A 22,029-nucleotide genomic window follows, 5' to 3' on the forward strand; every position below is an offset into this window, starting at 1 on the left:
TTTAGAAAAAACTTTGTAAAATGGGTGCGCCACCTACCATATTAAGTAGAAGAAAATGAAAAAGTTCTGCAGTAATACTGTTCGTGGTATTACGTATATAAATAAATTAGCGGTACCCGACAGAAGATGTTCTGGGTCACCCTGGTCCACATTTTGTTCGATATCTCGAAAACGCCTTCACATATACATCTAAGGGCTACTCCCTTTTAAAACCCTCATTAATACTTTTAATTTGATACCCATATCGTACAAACAAATTCTAGAGTCAGGCCTGGTCCACCGTTATTGTGATATCTCGAAAAGGCGTCCACCTATAGAACTAAGGCCCACTACGTTTTAAATAATCATTAACACCTTTCATTTGATACACATGTCATACAAACACATTCCAGGGTTACCCTAGGTTCCTTTTGCTAAATGGTGATTTTCCCTTATTTTGTCTCCAAAGCTCTCAGCTGAGTATGTAATGTTTGGTTACACCCGAACTTAGCCTTCCTTACTTGTTTTTTAATTTTTTTATTGCATATTATCCATATGAGAATTATTTATTAACCTTATTTCGTAGAAGGCAATCTCCTTTGATAAAGATGTTATCAAAAGCTGCTGGGTGCTCACACTATTATAAAAGTTCTGAAGAAAAAGAAACAAATTGTTTTAAACGGTTCTATTTAGCTTGACTTGACATGCCGGCCGGCCGTACGGCCGTTGTGAACGAATTTTGTAACTAAAATTTGAATAACTTCTCGGTAAGCTACAAGCTTGAAACTCGGAATATAGTTCAGAACCCGATGACAATGCAACAATAGGAAAAAAATCCGATAGGTGGTGCATGGATCGAAATATTTCAAAAAATCGTATTTGTGGTCCGATTTGGTTCATATTTGGAACACATAATACATACATTAATACAAAGGGCCCTATGAAGAAAAATCAAATATTACATACAGTCCGGTAGAAGGGACATTATACGTGGCGTAGAGTCGAGTAAAGTCTTTGGAAGAATTATGTATTGAGGACTTAGATTGTAACAAATTATCAGGAAAGATTCCTTGTAATAATGAGTCACCAAATGAACTAAATAGAATGAGAAATAATAGGCACCACCGTGGTGTGATGGTAGCGTGCTCCGCCTACCACACCGTATGCCCTGGGTTCACACCCCGGGCAAAGCACCATCAAAATTTTAGAAATAAGGTTTTTCAATTAGAATAAAATTTTTCTAAGCGGGGTCGCCCTTCGGCAGTGTTTGGCAAGCGCTCCGGGTGTATTTCTGCCATGAAAAGCTCTCAGTGAAAACTCATCTGCCTTGCAGATGCCGTTCGAAGTCGGCATAAAACATGTAGGGCCCGTCCGGCCAATTTTTTTTTTATTTTAAATAAAAATTTGAAAATAAAATAATTAAAAAAAATTTTATTGATAAGAATACTTATATGAAGTAATGATAATAATAAAAGCTAGAAAATAATTAGGTAGGTCCTAGGTACTAGTCATCACACTCCTCATCAATCTAGGGAGTTAATCAGACAATTAAATAAAAGCGTTGGGCGCGTGAAATTTCTAAAAATGTGAGGTGTAGCCATAACCTGATTACGGTTCTACATATTCAGACATACCTGACATCTACACATGCATACCTATATGCAGGTATGTATGTATGTAAGCATCTATGTATATAAAACGTTTAGTATGCATTTTGTGCTTAACTTCATATACATATACATATACATATATTTCCAATTTCGCGTGCGAATATTTTTTCATTAAATACTTTACTTCATACCTACATACATAAATGCGTATCATATGCTCTACTTTCGAAGACACTAATCTGAGATGGGTTTATCAACAAGGCATTTGCCACTTTCCTACGGTGGGAGGAGCTTGATGAATTGACGAGTTCTGTTCATGCGCCATTAAAGGTGGCGATCGCATACACAAAACATAAATCAAATTCGACGTGAGGAAGCTATTCAAGTACGGAAAAAATGTTTGCGAGTCTGCTACAAAGTTTTACAGTGGGCTTAAGGCAATGAATTCTTAATTAGAATATAATACAAAAACTTCTTGGCGCGATTCACCCCCGAGGAGGATTAGGCCGAGCTTCTCTTCCAATTTGCGTCGTGCTCCTTTTGAATTACAAATTGGCGGGACGAGGCCTACATGATTTACGCCGACTCCGAGCGGCACCTGAAAAGCAGATTAATTTTCGCTGGCAAGCTTTCCGTGGCAGAAATACAATCGAAGTTTTTGCAAATCACTTCTGGGGGGCGACCCCGATTATTAAAACTTTTTTCTAATTGAAAACACTTTTTTCTAAATTGTTGATGTTAATTTGCATGGGAGTTGAACCCACTCTCAGTGTGGTATGCGTAGCACGCTATCAGCACAACACGGCATCCGCCAATTGAATATAATATCGTAATATGTAATAATAATACATTATTTTGATGACTAGGTTGAGATTTAAGCTGCAACTTCAAAAATGCTTTTGGAAAATCGAAAAGTTTGTATAAACCTTAATAGAATTTAGAAATCGATAGACGATACCGGAAAAAATCCCCAACCGAAAAATGTTAGAGCATATTTGGTCCGAGGGCTTATCCTCACATGATTTTTGCAATAAATTTCATGTAATTATAGGTATTGTAATAACGGACTACTTCCTCAGACCACGAACAAAGCCGCTACTAAAAATGATCATTGTATTTTCACGCCCACTTTTGTTATATAAAATATTTCCTATAAACAAAATTCGTCGATATTTAAATACCTAACTAAGCGGTTAACCCTAATTTGACATTTACATGGTGTAAGCAGAAATCAGTTCGCGAAGAGATTTCTCACGCGTCTTGGCTTCTCGCGAGATTCTTGAATATCGAAATACTCGTAAAGCGCGCAAGCTCCTCCACTCCTCCTCCACTCAATTCAATCGATGCATTCATTGGCTGTTTAATATATGTAGAACTTACGATTTCTTCTGAAGCACAAGCGAAAATTTGCACAACACGACAAGTAAGATAAGTAATGCAGCGACTAAATTGAATGTCGGGAAGAACGCGAGCTTTACGAGTATCTCCAGGTTCGAGAGTCTCGCAGAAGCCCAGTTCTCGACAAAAAATTAGAATATTAGAAATACGTTTTCAGTGAAGTATCATTAGAAACGCCATATAAACAACAAAAACACCACAAGTAACAAAAAACAGACTGTTAAAACAGCGGCTTAATTGAATGTCGAAAGCTCGCGAGATGAGATTTACGAGTATTTCGAGATATGTACGAGAATCTGGCGAAAAGCCGAGTTCTCTTCTTCTGGGGTCTCGAAATTCTTGATTGTGTTCGATAGGAAATCGTAAGCTCGACTATTTATTAAAGGGGGTATACATATCTTCAGAACGGTTAAAAGTGTGATTGGGTATGCATCAACATTGCTCCAGAAAAACTACTAACATCGGTAAATACTCACGTCCACTTTCTTGATAAAGAAATACATAGCTACGTAATGGAGACACATATAAAATGACATTTATGTCATTTATAAAGCTAAAATGCTATCATTTTTGCCGACTAAACTCGTAAAGGCAAGGAGGGGAAATAGCCACCACAAAAACCAAATACCTCGGAGTCGAAAGAAGATGGAAATGTTCTTGTAATATTCGAGAGATAAGTCGTTTGGTCCTTCCCGTGATCCCGTGTATCAAAGGAAATTCAATGATGGGCTTTGCGCAGAAAGCTTCCCGTCAAAGTCCCTTGGGCGATTTAAGTTTTTTACCCCGACACTTCAATCCTGTATATGCGATGGGAAGTTGACATAAAGGTCCATAAGTAATGGCAGCTGAGAAAATTTCTGTTTGATTTCCGGGAAAAGCCCAAACTATATTTTTACGATAACGTGCAATAGTGTCAATGGAACTAAAGTCAAATGCAACTAATTCTCTTTTTTATTTATTAATATTATTTTTCAAAATGAAACGATTTTATGTATTTTTCGCATTACTTTCCATAACTTAAAAGAAAGCGCTGCAATCGAGTATATTAAAATAAAAAAACACGGAAACTAAAATTATCTCGACTTTTTATTACGAATTTCGGTGTTGGTGTGTGAAAATACTTCTGGGACAATTTCGTTTTGAAAAATGAGTTTATGTCAATGTCGTGAAAAAGGATCATTGACATCAATTATCAGCTATGCTTTTATTTTTATAATTAAGACTACAAATCTTTGTAATAAACAATATAGAATTAACTATGCAAGCCCCGGGAGAAGGAATTTGAACTAGAGCTTACGATTTCTTGAACATGTTCGAGAAGAGATTTCTCGCGAGTCTCGCGTTCTCGCGAGATTCTGGAATCTGGAATTACTCTACTTAACCGATTCATTGGCTGTTTTATATAGTGCTTACGATTTCTTCTGGTGCACAAGCCAAAATGTCCGCAAAACCACAAGTAAAAAACCCCGAAATGTATAGAATATTGCCAATGCAGCGACTGAATTGAAAGTAGAGAAGATCGTGAGTATTTCGAGTAATTGGAGATTCGAGAATCTCGCGAGAAGCCGTGTTCTTGATGTCTCGTTGAAAAATAAAATACTGTGAACAAAATTATATGTATAATAAATATATTTTGAGTTAAATGTCATTGAAGCAATATAATCAACAAAAAAGTCACAAGTAAAAAAACCAAGTGTATAAATATTGTCCATACACCGATTAAGTAAGAATGTCGAGAAGCTCGCGAGATTTACGAGTACTTCGTGACACGAGAATCTCGTGAAAAGTCGAGTTCTCGATTTATCGGGTCTCGAAAATCTCGCTTGTGTTCGAGAAAAAATCGTAAGCTCTAGTTTGAACCATTTTTTTTTTTTTAAATATATGGTATATGATTAAATGTCGAAAATCAAGCGGTTTTTTGAATAATCATAAGGATTTCATAAAGGAACAATCAGTGGCGTAACAATATCATCTGGGGCTCGTGGCAAATTCAATTACACGTTGTATATGCCTCCACTAATGGCCATAGGCCTCCTCTCTTAGGCAAGATGGAATGATTTATAGTCTATGCTAGCCCAATGAGTATTGAAGGCTTCACATTCATCCATAGAACATAATATCTCAATTAATTGATCAAATATTCGCTAGCTTTTCGTTGATGGAACAACATCGTTTTCGAGATATCGACCAAAATGTGGACCAGGGTGACCCAGAACATCATCCGTCGGGTACAGATAATTTATTTATATATGCAATACCACGAACAGTATTCCTGCCATGATTCAAAGGGCTTTTGATTTCGCCCTCCAGAACTTTTTCATTTTATTCTACTTAATATGGTAGGTGTCACACCCATTTTACAATGTTTTTTCTAAAGTTAAATTTTTCGTAAATAAACCAATCCAATAACCATGTTCCCTTTTTCCCCTTTTTTCATATTTGGTATAGAATTATGGCATTTTTTTTATTTTTCGTAATTTTCCAACACAAACACAACACAATTTTCCGAACAAAATTAATATACTCTGTGAGCTCTGCTCAGCTGAGTATAAAAATATGTTTCAGCTCGCGGCCTTTTAACGGGGCCCTAATGGATCGGGGCCCGTGCCATTTTGCCAACCCTGCCACCCTATTGTTATGCCGCTGGGAACAATCAAAGAGCAAGGTTCTTGTTCTACAGAATCTTCACTACAAAATCAAGAATGGGGCTTTTGAAATATGCAGGAGGAATAAGAAATGTACATGAACAAATGCCGACAAAATTTGAAAGAAGTCCTGACCGAAAAATGGGGTGAACGTTAATTCATTTCTTCCCAAACAAGTAAGGCAGCCGAATTGCCCCTAGTTGCCATTCGCAGTATTAACCTTGTCAACAAACATCTAAATATCTACTTTCAAAATGCTTCTGTCATCAGAACAAAATCGCATGATGTAAAGTCGGTGAGCTCTCAGTTAGAGTACGATATTTTTGTCATTGTTGAAACTTGTCTGACTCCAGATTGTTTGTCGTTTCCTTAAAGATAGGGATGCGGTAAAAACTGGCGTTCGCGTGGTGGCCATACAATTTTCAAAGAAAAATATTCATAATTGGCTGAGTGACAGCGAGTTGAACGCGAAAAATCATGAACAATAATTTTACTCATTTTGACGTAATTGTCGATTTTTACAATGTTCCCCCAATTTTAGGATAAAATAAATTTCAGTTCAGCATCCTCGAAAACATAAAGGTAGGCTATTATTAGCGACTAGGAATTATCTGGTCACTCGTTCGTGTTTCTAAGCGACTTTCTGGAGGTTTGCCGCTAGCCTATTATAAATTAATACCTGGGAAACGCTAAGTTGGTCGGTTATGCTCGGCTCGACCAGTCCTGTATTTCTGTTAACACTTTTGATAAAGCACCTTTACGAAGGTACTGTAATTTTTCTCGTTAGTTTCCATTATTTCATCAGTATTTATTTTTGAGTAATTCTACTGGGTCTACAGTCCCCGCACCAGAGTTTACCAGCCGACTATCTTGAGAACGGCAGTTGTATTATTAATTCGCAATACTTCAATGTGTCAGAGCCGAATTCAGATTACAAAATCAGAGTTTTATACCCATTTTCATTTTTCATCCAAGCCCGTATTTCGCTCAAAAGTACGGTTTGACAGTGACGAGTTTGGCACGGGAGGTGATTTGTGCTCACAGTGGTGGGCGAAAATTAGTATTTATTGTTTCATATCCGGAAAAACTATTACATTGGTGCACAAAATTCAAATCTGCCCTGGAATTTTTTCAAGCGGTTCGAGATTTTGAAGTACGGGTATCATGCAAAAAATACTTCTCAGTTGACATATTGCTATAATAGGTGTAGTAACTGCTCTGATCCAAGGCGTTATTTATTAAGAGTTCATGAAGGAGAATGTGTGTAAACAATCCAAACCGTTTTTGTTTATTTATGGCGCGTATATGTTCAAGGAATTTCGTTTGAATCCGTCAGACCCAGTGAAACGAGCTTATATGGACTTATTCGGTTCTCCATATGATACTAATATCAAACCCTGGATTCCAAGTTTCGTATGGGCAGACAAAAAAGACCTAATTTCAAGTACCAAACTCCTGTGATATGTCGGACCATCACAGTGACTATTATTTCTATGTGGCAAACATAACAGGAATAAACCGCAGAAATCACTGTTAATGGAGTCATCCCAACCTAGTGACTGCTACCGTATAATATTACCTCCTCTGCATATCAAATTGAATCTTATTAAACAACATGTAAAGGCCTAAGACAAAATTGGTGAGTGTTTTAAATACATTTATAAATTCTTCCCAAAACTGATTTCTGAAACGGTGAAAGGTGGGATCCTCTATAGCCCACAGATTAGATAACTAATTTGTCATCCAGAGTTCACTAGCCGCATGAAATTAACATAAAAATCTGCATGGGACGAGTTCATTTAAAAATACTTTTAGGTAACAGGAAGCTACCTAACTTCTCTGAGTATATAGACCAACTGGTGCTACACTTCCAACATCTGGGTGTAAACATGAGTATAAAGATGCGCTTCCTCTATAGCCACCTGGACCGTCTTCCTAAAAATTTAGGCGATCTCAGTGAAGAGCAGGGCGAGCATTTTCACCAGGATCTCCGCACTATGGAAAATCGATTTCAAGGGCACTGGAATGCGCATATGTTAGCTGATTACTGCTGGAGCATTCTGAATGAACTCATAAAAGAAAAATTAACTCACTGCAGTTTATTTATACAAAAAAATAATTATATTAAAAATTTGATTTTTAAATATTTCGGAAACTAGAGCTGCTAGGGAAACACGGCTTCTACACTTGAAATTTGCGTAAAAAGTTCTTTAACATTCATGCATAAAATCCCGTGCAACAGAACCTGCGCCGACCAGTGTTATAAATACAAACTGCTTAGTCAAAAAAAAAAGAAAGAAGAAAAAAGCTGCCAGCTGCAGGCATATGTCATAACCTAAAACTTTGAAGGTTAAAAATGCGCGCACACTAAACGACGCGAAACGGAGCGTCAGCAGCGCTACACTTTTTTTTGCCTAATTCATTAACATTGTCAATCATTGCCGCGCTGGGTAGTACTGCTACCGCTAGATGTGAATTGCTTCACAAGAATACATGCAAAGAATATTTTGCCGCGTAGTGTAGTGCAGCTTAATGTGCCCTTAGCTTGTGTTGCTTTCATTCAATCGAGTTGTTTTGTTCCACTGTAAAGTTTTATAGATGTAAAATGGTAATAGATTATTTACACACCACACACCGACCCAAACACATAGGGGTGTGTTTTTGTGTTCTTCTCTCTCTTTCACAGCTATCCACAGCTCTTTTCAACCACGGAGAGACGCTCCTGCTTACAGTACCATGTTTTGATGGTGGTAAAAATGGCGTTCATACACACATAGCAACAACAGTGTAAGAAACAATGGTAGAGCTATGGTTTTCCGCCACCGACATTCGAGTACATATGTGGCAGAATCATTCGGCTTGCCTCGTATTCATACTTTGGAATACAAAAACTATAATGGAAACTAGAAATTCGAGTTCTATGGCAACTTTTTAAGCGAATTGCACGAATCTGATTATAGGCATAAATTGCTGGTTGGTTACGAATGAATACAAACGGTTGACTGAATGACTGACAGGGGAGCAGGTTCGCTGGCTGTCGCATTTCAGTGAGCCAAACACAAGAAAAGAATCGCTCATCACGAACATACCAAACGGAAAGTACGAATCGGGTCGTGCGCGTAATTCAATGCGGGGTTTTTTTCTGTTGTCGCGACTCGCAAAGTGTCTGGTTTATTTTCAATTCGCATTGTTATATTAAATTGAAAAAAAAATCGAATTTTTGTTTTGTTGTATTCAACAATAAATAAAAAAGTTTTATACATTCATATGTATGTATGTATATAACCACCTAAAATAATTTAAATAGTGCAATGTAAATAAAGAATGAAAAAATACCTCAAATATTACAGAATGTGCTACATTTTATTTTTCAAAGTGCAGATTATTTCAAGAAGTGAATAAATTACCAAGTCATGCTTAATGCGAGTAGTGCCCAAATGAATAGCTTTTATTAAATAAGAATGGTGTTGTACAGATTACCGAGTGCCACCAACTGTGTGATGGATTGAATAAAAACGAAATTGTGCAATATAGCAACACAAAATTTACTTAATTTAACTTCAAGGTTATCATCTTTTGCCAATTAAAGTAAACACGAAGTCTGATTAATAGAAGTCTCGGGGAAAAAATATTTTTTAATCTGAAACTTAAGTTCACTATGAGCTCATTTCTAATGGGTTATCCACATGCACCGCATCACGTACAAACCCACATGGGTATGAGCAATGGCTTAGAACCGAAATTTCCACCAGTCGCCGATGATTATCATCACTATAATGGCCATTACTCCATGACAGCATCAACGGGGCATATGCCAGGCATGAGTGGAGCAATGGGTGGTGGTATGCCAACGCATCATCCTCACGCAACTCATCCCGCCGACATGGTTAATGATTACATGGTAGTTGCTGCTCATCATCATTCGGCGACAAGTCATCATCCGCCCCACACACATTCTCATACAAATAGCGCTCTCTCAGGTCATCACCACAACAACAGCTATACAAACTATGCTTCAACACCCACAAATCATCATCATCAAAGTCTTGGATACTATGGACATCACACCACCGGTTTACATCCTGGTCCTCCCGAGTTTATATCAGCTGGTGTCGTGCATTCAGACTCCGTCCACCCTTTGGGGAACGGGGCATACCCGCCTCCAGTAAATACGCCGAATGGCAGTGCTGCTTCCCTTGTAGCTAATGGATATTATGGCAGCTGCTATAGTACAAATGAAAGTGTGGGTAGTGCTCATTCACAAGGACATTCTCCACACTCCCAAATGATGGATATGCCATTGCAATGCTCTTCAACGGAGCCTCCATCGGACACTGCTTTATGTCTTCAAGAATTAGGTAAGTGTGGAACTACGAGAAGTATCGATATGTAAGGTATCGTTATATAAGGTATGTTATTGATTTGGCAAAGTTCTTCGGCATCGAGCAGAAGCATAAGTATTTAGAGAAGCGATATCGAACAAAAAGTATCGATACCGTAATCATATCATCGCCGTAATACCGTAATCATAAAAAAAATAAATACCGTAATCATAGTATCGCCTTAATCAGGGCCGCGTTAACCCTCAACAGGGCCCAAGGTAACCATCAATTTGGGGGCCATGTTTATCACGTCGGTTCCCTTCTTTTTTGGATTAAAAAATACAAAATTGTATCTCTCATAAAAACTTTATTGTCACAACGTAATAATATCAATAAAATTAATATCTAAATTTTAAACATATCGTTTTCTACATTTGTTTTCGGCAAATTCATCAATTATATCATCAATGTCGATTTTGTTCAATAAATCTGAGTCAATGCAATGTATAACATCTCCAGTCGCTCTTGTCGCGTTGTAGCTCTTTCAGCAGCTTTGATTCTTTTTCATTGCGGGAAGGATCGTTCGGCAGAACAATTTGGGATCATTAATGTAAAAAAAAATCCGAAGAGCTATTTCTGTGCTAGGACATACATCGGCTAATTGATGTTCCATTAGAATCTTATACAAATGACTATGATTTTTTTGTGCATCAGTGTATCTGGAGTTCACGTAACGTTGGAATTGTTTCATTTCAATCAAAAATTCTTCCAACTCTCTAGAATAAAAACGAACTAAGTTATTTATAGCTTCGTGGAGGTCTCCATCACTTAGAGAATAGTTGATGAGAAATGCAAATCTTTCTGAAACTTCCATATACACTTTCGCACGTCGCTTGATTTCATTGTCGATGATTTCGAGGAAACCTTTTGTCCTAAAATCATCGCGAGGCGAAAATTTACTTCTGGACTTCTGGAGCATTTCCGTTATTAGGTTGGTTTTTTCTGCGACGAGTACGGTTTACGATTCCTGTATAATAATTGTTTTGTGTTTTCCTCGAAATTATTGAACTTTTCACGGAATGAAACTAAACTCTCTTCTAACAATCCTTACAAAAATCACACGATTGCAAATCTGCTTTTTCACTTTGCAATGACTTACTCACTGAACGGATAGCAGTCAAAAAGGAGTTGCATAAAATTAACATGAAACCAAATTCGAATTTTTGCATTTTATTCGCGATACACGTCGCCTCATAAAGAGTATCAGTATTTTGTGATTCATCATCAGCAATGATTCCTAGAGCCCCTAGTATGATATCAAATGAATCGTAAACTGCATTCGTCGCATTCGAATGTGCTTCCCAACGTGTAGTTGAACATTTTTTTAATACGCCCCAACGATAGGTGGAAGCGGAAAAAATTATATAATGTCTTGTAGGGAATGGGGTTGGTTTCCCTAAGTGAAGCTTAATAGCATCTGCCGACAGAGCCACGGATGACCAATGTCGTCGAGATGTTACTAAGTGGTCGATCCTCAAAAGCAATATGGAACTTCAAAAATTTACTAATAATTGTTTGCCAACAGAGCCACGAATGTCTTCTGTCGTCATAACAATTAGGAGTGCCGTGAAAAATAATAAATTAAGCGCAAGTCAAGTTTTAATCTTATTTATTTGCCAGTGGTTGATCGACTGACTGATGTCCAAAAATTCTTACAATGCAAAGCTCGAATTTAGCTAAAGAATTGAGTGCATAGTCAAAATATAAAAATAGGTTACCGTTGGGTTTGTATTCTGAACGGTAGTGGCGAATGTTATTCGGATTATAGCAACTTAATATTACATACAGTACTGGTTATAAAAATGAACTTCACGAACGATAAATGATTACAATGCACAAATATCAAAAGAACATAACAACATATAACATTTGCTTAATTATTAATAATTGTATTCAAGTAATAGTATGCGCCGTTACAGCCTCCCCCTCTGATGCAGAAATCGTCCCCATGATGCAGTCAGCATTCAAGTTACTTTCCTTGGGCGCAATGTTCTACCGTGTATAGAGTTGTTGTTGCTGTTGTTTTCTTTATTTTCGATATTTACGGATGATGAATTGTTTTGGTTGGCTGAGGGATCGTTTCTTGGTCGTCCTCGTTTCCGGTGAGGGTAACTTGGTTTTACATCTTGTCCCTCATATGGTGTTAAATCTGCTATGTGGTGTGTTGCTATTGCGTTGTTATCATCAAGTGAACCAATGGCATAACATGAAGAACCTTTCTTGGCTATAATGCGATATGGGCCATCTCGATGTGTGGCTAATTTAGACGTAACACCTTCATTCGCTTTACTTAATACATGCGTAGTGACCAATACTTTGTCACCAATATTAAAAGTTGGCTGTAACCTTCTTTTCTTATCAACGAAGCGTTTGTTTTTGTCCTGCTGCTTTTCTTGCATTTCGACTGCCATTTTTAAGGTATTGGAAAGTTTAAGCAAATGAGGCGTTATTTGAGGCATAAAATTCTCTGCTTTCACAATAGCTTTTAGGTCATGGTGCACTTCAAGCGGGCTTTGTAGTTCTCTGCCAAAGGTTAGGTATGCTGGTGTGCAGTTCGTACTTTCGCACTTTGCCGTATTCATAGCAAATCTTATCGAAGGCAAATATGTATCCCAAATTAAATGATTCTCCTGCACATAGATTGACAATTGGGTTCTTAAATCTCTATTTTTCCTCTCTACTGGGTTGTAAACGGGTGTAAACGATTGATCAATTCCTAGGAAAAATGTCAACTTTTGCATTACTACTGATATAAATTGGCCACCGTTGTCTGCGTGTATTCGTACAGGGACGCCATACCTCAATATGACTTCAATATGAGCAAGATAACCGTTGCGCACTTCTCGGCCGTAGATTCGCTCAATGCAAACAATTCTATCCATCTGCTACAAATATCTTCAACTACAAGTATCCATTTATTGTCATTAGTGGAGCGTGGCAAAGGACCAAACAAGTCTATAGAAAGAATTTCAAATCGTTTATTGCTACCCACGGTTTGAAGCAAGCCAGCAGGCTTTAAGTTTGTTGGTTTAAATTTTTTGCATTCTACGCACAATTTTACATACCTTTCCAATAATAATGCGGAGTGACACGATTAATTGTGCGATCGATACCGTAATGACCTGCGGTGGAGTGTGAAATTTGTTCAGAATGGTGGTCCTCATTGACTTTGGTACCACCAGCTGACCGTTCTCCGAATCTTTCTCCGAGCAAAAATAAATAAAAAAAACGCCGTTCATCATTATATATCAGCGGTTGGTGTGTCTAGTGACATTTTCGTCTCCTTTTTCAAAAGAGTCGGTCATTTCTTTAATTTCTTCATCTTTAATCTGCGCGCTTCGGAACTCCGCCGCCCCTTTTCTAGGGAAATCAATTTCAATTGCATGACATTCGCAGTTTATTTCGACGTGGTTAGCAAGTATACAGGGCGGACGGGATAGCATATCAGCAACTACGTTTTGTTTTCCAGCGGTATAGTCGAATTTTAAATTAAATGTTTGTAGCTGTAAAGCCCATCTGGCAAGACGTCCCGTAGGAGTTTTCAGGCTGAATAGCCATTTTAACGGTTGATGGTCGGTACGTACCTTAACTTCAGCCCCCTCAATGTACCCTCGAAACTTTTGAGCTGCCCATACTATGGCCAATGCTTCGCGCTCTGTAGTGGAGTAATTTCTTTCCGCTGGAAGCAGTAGGCGGCTAGCGTACTCTATTGGATGCTCCTCCTCCTTCTCCCCTTGGATTAACACTGCCCCGATAGCATAGTTGCTGGCGTCTGTTTTGAGTATGAATGGTTTGTCTCATCGACTTGTTGTAATACTGGAGGAGACGATAAAAGTCGTTTAAGTTCATCGAAAGCATTTTGCTGGTCTTTCCCCCACTCCCAACAAGCATTCTTCTTCGTCAATTTAGGTAATGGCTTAGATACGTTGGCAAAGTTTGGGATAAAGCGTCTGTACCAAGAGCACGTTTGTAAAAATGATACCAATTGTTTTACGTTTTTCGGTCTGGCTCGTTTTATGATCACATCCGTCTTTTCTTTATCAATCTTTAGGCCATCTACTGTCAGAATATGACCCAGGTATTTTACCTCTGAGCAGCAAAATAGACATTTATCTCTATTTAGTTGAAAACCAAATCGTTAAGACGTTTGAACGTTAAGCGCAAATCTGACATACATATGTGTTTCAAAATCTTTCGAACATATAATTATGTCATCAAGGTTAGCCAGGATTAAAATTTGTGGCAACCCAAGATCGAAATTAGTCTATTAGCCTCTGAAATGTGGCTGGAGCGTTTTTTAACCCTAACGGCATGCGGTTAAATACAAAACTGCCGAAAGGTGTCGTGAAGGCTGTTTTCATCTTGTCCTTTTCAGACATTTTTATTTGCCAATATCCGGCTTTTAAATCAATTGTGGACATAAATGGCGTTGCTTTTGCTGCATGGAGCAAATCGTCCATTCTCGGCAATGGGTATGTGTCAGTTACGGTAATTGCATTTAGACGGCGATAATCAACACAAAATCTGAGATTTCCATTTTTTTTGGGAATTAAAACAACAGGGAATGACTATGGTTATTCAGGGATTCAAGGGGTTGTGTAGCGCAATATATAGCTTCTCCAACCCAATTGTCAACCTTACCTTCGAGCGGCGAATCCCGTTTCACTAACAGACGAGGCTCTGGCGACCCCAAGCTCCTCATGGAACTTGGGGGTGGGGAGGGAGGGATGGCCTGAAGGTTTAATGTGGCCATATAAATCGTTCCCAAGATGCTCGGGCCAGCACCTTAATGGTGCTGTGTTACCGGAGCGTATCGGGTCTGTATCCGACAAAGGACCATCACATCGATAACACTCCCCAAAGCCTTCAGGGAGTAACTAATCGCTACAACAACAACAACAACTATGGTTATTCACTTTCTTCAATTATGCCATTTTTTAACATGTCGTCTAATTCAATTCCAAGCCTAGCTTTCATAGCTGGCGAAATACGATAGGGCGGATACGAAATTGGTGCATGCCCTTCAGTTTTAATGCCATGTTCGGCATGGCCTATTGGCTTGGCCGACTTTTCAAAAACGCTTTTTTGTTCACACAACAGTTCTTCTAAATCAGTTTTTTGATCTTCCTTGAGATGTTTAGCTTCTTCATTGCGCAATTTTATATCGAGTGAGTTCAATTCAATCGAGCAGCCTACTCTCCCTTCAGCTCTTTTGCTCTTTTTCATCGGCGGAAACATAATGTCGTTTTCCGGCGTTTCAAAACCGATTGGTAAACTATCTTTAAAAATTTCGTTGATAACCCGAGGTGCATACTCATTTCCACCCTCGCTTGTCGAGCTTTCACTATTGGATTTTTCAAACCAGGACATAAACGTAGAAACATTATTATTTTGTTCGTCATGCTGTCGTACATTTGTGGCGGTAAGTGTTAGATGATTTTTGTTTTTGTTGGTTGCATTTTAAACTCAAAGATCGTGTCAGGACAATCTGCGAAATGCCACGTGCGCTGAGCTAGATCCATAACAACTTTAGCTTGTTCCAAAAAATCAATACATAGGAACGTACTGTTATTCCTAGCAGTTGAAAGGCATATGAAACGAATGAGCTTATAACGTTTTCCAATAATAATATCGACGATAGCTGAATACACTTTTTCCCTGCGGGGAATTCCATCAGCTAATACAATCTCTGCAAATACTTCTTGGAACTCAACGCCTTTTTGCTTGAGCTGTTTGAAGAGTTTCCAACTAGCGACGCTCGTGCGAGCAGACGTGTCTAAATATGCTTCACCGTTTAACCCATTTACATTTATATCTATGGTGGGTACATCTCTACCGACAAGAGTGATTTGCATCGAATTAAAATCGAGTTTTGTTGGGCTGTTCAAGGGATTTCTTTTGTTACAGGTTGGACAGTTCGAACGATAATAGCCTGCTGCGCCACATCCGTAACAATTTATAGTAGTTTCCTTTACCTTTACCGCATTTTTCTTTTCCGCTTCTATCTTTTTGTAGCAATTCTCTGCAGAATGATTTAGTTTTTCAGTTATCAATACAAGAAAACCCTTTTTTGAATTTAATGTGCGATTCTGGGACACATATTTATCGGGTACAATTTGCAACTTCTCCTCCAAGCGAAATGCAAAATTGCGCCCTCTTGTTGAAAAAAGTTTTGTTTGAACGAACAGGATTTTTCCAAAATTAGTAACATTTTGTTCCAGTTTTTACGAATTTTCACTCACGCAAACGAATCTAATAAGATAATAAAAAACATCCTTTTTTAAATGTTGATGTTTCCGACAGCATAAAAGTTTGAGTTGTGTTGGAATCATTTCAACTTAAAGTGTTACGAAAATTAAACTTGCCGAATTACATGTAAAGTTACTCCAGTGGTGAGTTACCTTCCTGCGATTTGATTCTTCACTTTTCTATAGCTTACAAGTTCTCTATTTAAAATGTTATGTCAAACATTTATACTACAAGTTTTGTTCGAAAAAATCACGTGTGGGAACTCCACATGCGAGAGAATAGGCACTAAAGTGACGCGCGGCGGTTCAAAACTATAAATTACGTAAATTATAAAAACTAGAATTTAGTGAAAGTGCGTTTAATAAAACAAAGTAATTAAGTGTATAATGTTTAATTGTAAAGTTGAAATAAAGTTCTTGAAACCGACGCCAATGTGGTTTGACAAACGGTACATGCTCTCATTTTCGCTAGAGCAGGTACTAACGCGTGTGTAAATATGTATGTAGCATATATACATATATATATGTAGCAAGCATGTATTCACATATTTACGTATATATATGGCAACATACTTTCGTACAAAGTTTTCGATGGTGATTCGGAACAAGTTTTGTTTATTTGAATGCAGATTTAGTTATTATTATTTTAATTAATATTACTAAATATAGCAATAAAATCATTAGAAATGAAATGTATTTATGTGTAATTTATACAAATAAAAAAAAACTACTTAAGTTTAAAAATATATTTATCCCGCTTTTATTTTCTACACAGGTATTAATGTCATAGGTATGAACAAGAAAACTCTGTTGATGTAAATGTTTACGCTATTAATCTAGAAAAAAGCAGAAATATCTGTTATTTCAATAGATGTCACTTTAAGTGTCATTTCGACAATAAAAACTGTTAATTTAACAGTTTACGCTGGTTATTTCGAATGAACAGAAATCTCTTTCATATTAACAGTTTTGATTGGTATTCTTAGAGCGGCAGTAATAATTGTTAATTTAACAAAACTATGGGTAAAGTACAATGAAACAACTTTTTTTTGTTTATTTGACTACTAAAACGGTCAATTACGAATCAACGATTTGTGCGCAGTTGATTCAACATCTTGTTGCGATGGATAAAAATTGACAGAAATTTCGATTGAATTGACCCGTACTTCGGTTGATTTTACCAGTATTTTTCGTTCGGTGTAAAGTAAATGGTACAATAGAGCCAGATTTACATATAAAGCATTGAAAATAGCTTCAACTTTGATAGCAGAGCTCTTTATGTTAAAATGCGCTACTTTTTGCTTCATTTAACTTTATGTATCACGATCGCATCTAAACTATACATTTAACTCAACTGAAAAGGGAAAACACAGGGAAAAGGGTTCTATGTAGATCCAGCAAAAACGATCAATGGCAACTTTGAGTGTGCAGTTGTCTGCTTTGTATACCTGAATTAAGTACACATTAACAAAGTCACCTGCAATATTTATTTTTGAATATATGGAAACTTAATTCCCCTCTTATATCATCGAAAGCAGTCAGATCGAAAGAAACTATTTTTTGTACGAAGAAAAAATCAATAGTTTTGCTAAATTTCCGATATGAAGCTATGAGGAGGGACGGCTCGGACAGCACTTCAATTTGTTTAGCAACTGCCAAACTGCCATTTCTAATACAAACTTACTTTAAAGACTTGCAAATTGTTCAGGCAATCATCTAATTCCTAGCAGTGGAGAAAATGGTGCGATTGGCCAATACATTTGGTGCCTGCGTATACCGTACACAGTCGAATCCTTAAAATAAAAGTCCATAAACTAAACTACAGAAGATCGTGGGTTCAACTCCCGGTCAAAGCAACATCGAAAATTTCGAAAAAAACAATTTTTTCAATTAGAAAAAAATGTTTTCTAAGCGCGGTTGCCCCTTGGCAGTGATTTGGCAAACACTCCGAGTATATTTTAGCCATGAAAAGCCTCCCAGTGAAAACTCATCTGCTTGCAGATGATTTTCGGAGTCGGCATAAAAAATCATGGCAGCTAGTGCGCTCATTGCCATCTTTATCATTGCAAGGCACTACAATTAGTTATGAGTCTACGGTTACTAGCCTTGGGTTTAAACTAAACTCATATCTGGGGTGTAAGGACCATATTAGCTATACTTTACGCAAAATATATTTCGTATTGAGGAAGTTGTGGTACATAGCCGATTTCATTCCAATTATTGTGAAATTGAAACTGGTGCCAACTCTCATAGATCCATTAATATCGTTTGGAGCAGCTGTTTTCGGTAATCTGGATTGTGAATCTCAGAATAGGCTACAACTTGCTTTGAACAATTGCGCAACATATATATTTTCCAAACGTAAATTTGATCACATATCGGAATTTTTCGCCAAAATACTTAACTGCAGTCTTGTGAGCTTTCTAAATCAGGTCGATCAGGCACAGCCAAGAGTTCCTGAGGATGATCCTAGATTGAGGTCGAAATATCGATCAATCATTAAACAAATATATTTATTGAAAGATATAAAATATTTGGTTTTTTATTTATAGGCCACGCATAAATAAATGAGCTCGAAAAATTGAATAACTTTTTAAATTACCGAAACGTAGTGTTTCTAAACAAATTAATTCAGAACAGGCAGCCAGAATACCTCTATGAAAAGTTATGCTTTTCAAAATCAGACAGGACCTGTAATCTAATTGTGCCCCGCTATAAATATCTTACATCTTCCAGAACATTCTTTGTCAGGGCCATCAAACTATGGAACGCTTTACCTAATCAAATTTAAAATGAACCCAATACTAAGCGCTTTATATTGGCTTTCTTTAAAATTTTCCAATAAAATAAGAACATAAATTTTAATTAGTTCTTACAACTTCAGTAATACTGTCATTCCCTTCTTTTTCTATTCTCTGGCAAATTATTTTTTGGTCAAAAGACCAATCAAACCAAACATATATATATTTATTTATTTTAATATGTATTTATTTCTTAAATTTAAGGCGATAATTAATATTCATCTTAGATGGTAGATTTCCATAAGTTGATGTACTTTAAGAGACAATAGTCTCACATGTGCAAAATTAATTAAATAAATCAAAAGCGGGAAAAACAGCCATCTGCATCAGAAAGACTACATGCTTATTAGTTTGATATATTTTCTGCTCAAAACCCTAATAGATGTGTTTGTAAAATCAAAAATAAATGAGGAATTATTCTCTTCGCACAACAAGCTTACACCAGAGGCAAGTCAATTGATGCTGCATTGCATAGGTTGGTCATAAACATAGAGAAAGCCCTGGAACACCAAGAATATGCCCTAGGTGTTTTTCTGGACATTGCCGCAGCTTTCAACTATGTCTCTAAACGTGCAATCATGGGCAGTCTCAACTCGATTGAAGTTCATCCACACTCAACAAATGGGATCGGCTCCATGTTAAGCTGCAGAATGATCACGTCAAAATGGGATCTATGCGAGACAGCAAAATCTTCAAACAGCGGAACGACACAGGGTGGGCTTTTATCGCCAATTCTGGGGACGCTGGTTATCAACCAATTGCTTAGGCGGTTCGACGGAGGATCAGTCAAAATTACGGCATATGCAGATGACGTTTCAGTCATCATAAGCGGCAGATGCCTAACAACCATAAGCTCTCTGATGGAACAGGCACATGCCTGGGCATCTGGATTTGGGTTAACCGCCAACGCGGAAAACCCGATGTAGTATAATTTTCCAAGAAATATATAGGTAAGCCTAAGTTTGGATAGGTAACTCCACAAGAAAAATGTAGCACAATGCCATTGCTACAATCACAACAATAAATAATGATAATACTGCTAATAATCCTACAAACAAACGATTAAGAGAAGTCTTGCAAAATTCTATAAGTGAAAGTGTAGCAAAATCACCTCGATTAACTAACGTTGAATCTCCTTTAAAAATAATAACAACAATGGATAAACGTTTTGATAAGTTAAGCGTAGATCTAACAGAAAATTTGCAAACACTCATACAACGTATGTTTCGCGAACATGAAGATAGACTCTTAAATGAAATTGAACATATAATAAGCCAATCACCAAAGGGGTTGAACAGAAGTTAGAAGGCTATAAGAAAGAGCTAAATGGTGTTAAAGAAAGAGTGCTTGAATTAGAGACAGTCGCAGCTAATGTCTCAGGTATACAAAAAGAAATAATTGATTTAAAAATTCGATTCGAAAAACAAGAAAATGCTGCAGTTGCTTGTGATATACGCATAAAGGGTGTACCTATGCATGAAAATGATGATGTAAATCAAATTTTTAATAATTTATGTAACACATTAATATTAATCGTCCAGCAGTAAAGTCAATATCTCGTCTTAAAAACCCAAATCTGGGATGAGTAATACTGACCCTGCAATAATCGTTAGACTCGGAACTCCATTTGAAAGAAACTCCCTGTTAAAATCAGTTTCAAGTCTAACACGAACACGTAAAGGTCCGTTACGTTTGAACGACATCGGTATTGCATCGGATACTCCTTTTAATGTAAAGGAGAACTTAACTCCTCGAAAATATATTGAAGCTGTTAAACTTTGGAAGGAAATTGAACCAGTCTGATGAACCTTACCGTCTTAATACCATCGGTGATGTTTATAACTTATTTCGTCCGCAAAATGGTAATATGAATGCTGAATGTTAATTTGCATTTACTTTATAGTTCTAAAATTCTGTCATTATTTTCCTTATATTTGTATTTAATTACTCAACCCCATGACTAAAAACATTGCCAAAATTACTGTTGTCACATCTAATAGTTCTATTTAAATTACATTGTAATATGACCAATTTTGTAATACTAAACATAAATTCAATTTTAATGTAAGAAACACATTTACTTGCGTTGCAATCCCTTCTGTATCACAAGTTGAACAATTCAAATAATACGAGGGTATATTTCAAATTCAATATATATAACATGGTTCGCGTATTTACTAAACTTAAAAATGGCTTAAGCGTTGTTCATATTAATGCTCAAAGTTTAAGGATTAAAATAGATGAGTTTCGTTATAAATTCGAGTGTTCCAATGTGGAGATAGTATGTGTCTCTGAAATATGGCTCAATGACAAAGTTAATGATGATTGCTATAAATTGCGAGGATACACGCTCTTCAGTGCTGATAGAAAGGAAAAAAATGGTAAAAAGGTCAAAAAGCCGGCGGTGTTGCCATCTATGTTAAAAATTATGTTAGATGCAAACTTAAAGCTAAATCAAAATATGGCGATCAAATTGAATTCATTTTCTTGGAATTATATAACGGAAATAAAAAAATACTTCTTGGCAATGTCTATAGGCCAAACAAAAATATTAATTCAGAAGCATGTTTTTTTTTGTGAATTGTCCAATATCACAGTGGGGTATAGTAATATTATAATTTCAGGCGATTTTAAAAGCAATATTCTTGTATGTTCTTCGTTCTCAGATGAAATGAAATATATTGGCCTAGATATTGTTAACAAAACTTTACCTAAACACTACACCTCTAACTCAAATTTGCGTTTCGATATATGCTTTACTAATTCATTGTCAAAAATTCTGTTGTTTGAACAAATATCTGCACCTGTGTTTTCTAAACATGATCTTCTATTCATCACTTACGATATTAAATTAAAAAAGGTTAATGAAGATTAAAACTATCGTGATTTTAAGAATATAGATCTTTCTGCCTTATACGATAAAATTTCATAGGTTGACTGGGGTTGCATATATAACATGCCGTCTG

The 22,029-nt window shown here is 36.8% G+C and overlaps 1 protein-coding gene across 1 annotated transcript in view; it reads left to right on the plus strand.

Moving 5' to 3' along the window:
* Positions 1 to 9,290: 9,290 nt before the first annotated feature.
* Dfd (Deformed) overlaps positions 9,291 to 22,029 on the plus strand; it is a 139,096-nt gene continuing 126,357 nt past the window's right edge. The window contains exon 1 of the mRNA XM_067760266.1: positions 9,291 to 9,990. Coding sequence (XP_067616367.1) covers positions 9,291 to 9,990 — 700 coding nt within the window. The remainder of the gene's footprint in view (positions 9,991 to 22,029) is intronic.

Source organism: Eurosta solidaginis, chromosome 1 (genome assembly GCF_040869045.1).
Source record: "Eurosta solidaginis isolate ZX-2024a chromosome 1, ASM4086904v1, whole genome shotgun sequence".
In the NCBI taxonomy this organism is placed as follows: domain Eukaryota; kingdom Metazoa; phylum Arthropoda; class Insecta; order Diptera; family Tephritidae; genus Eurosta; species Eurosta solidaginis.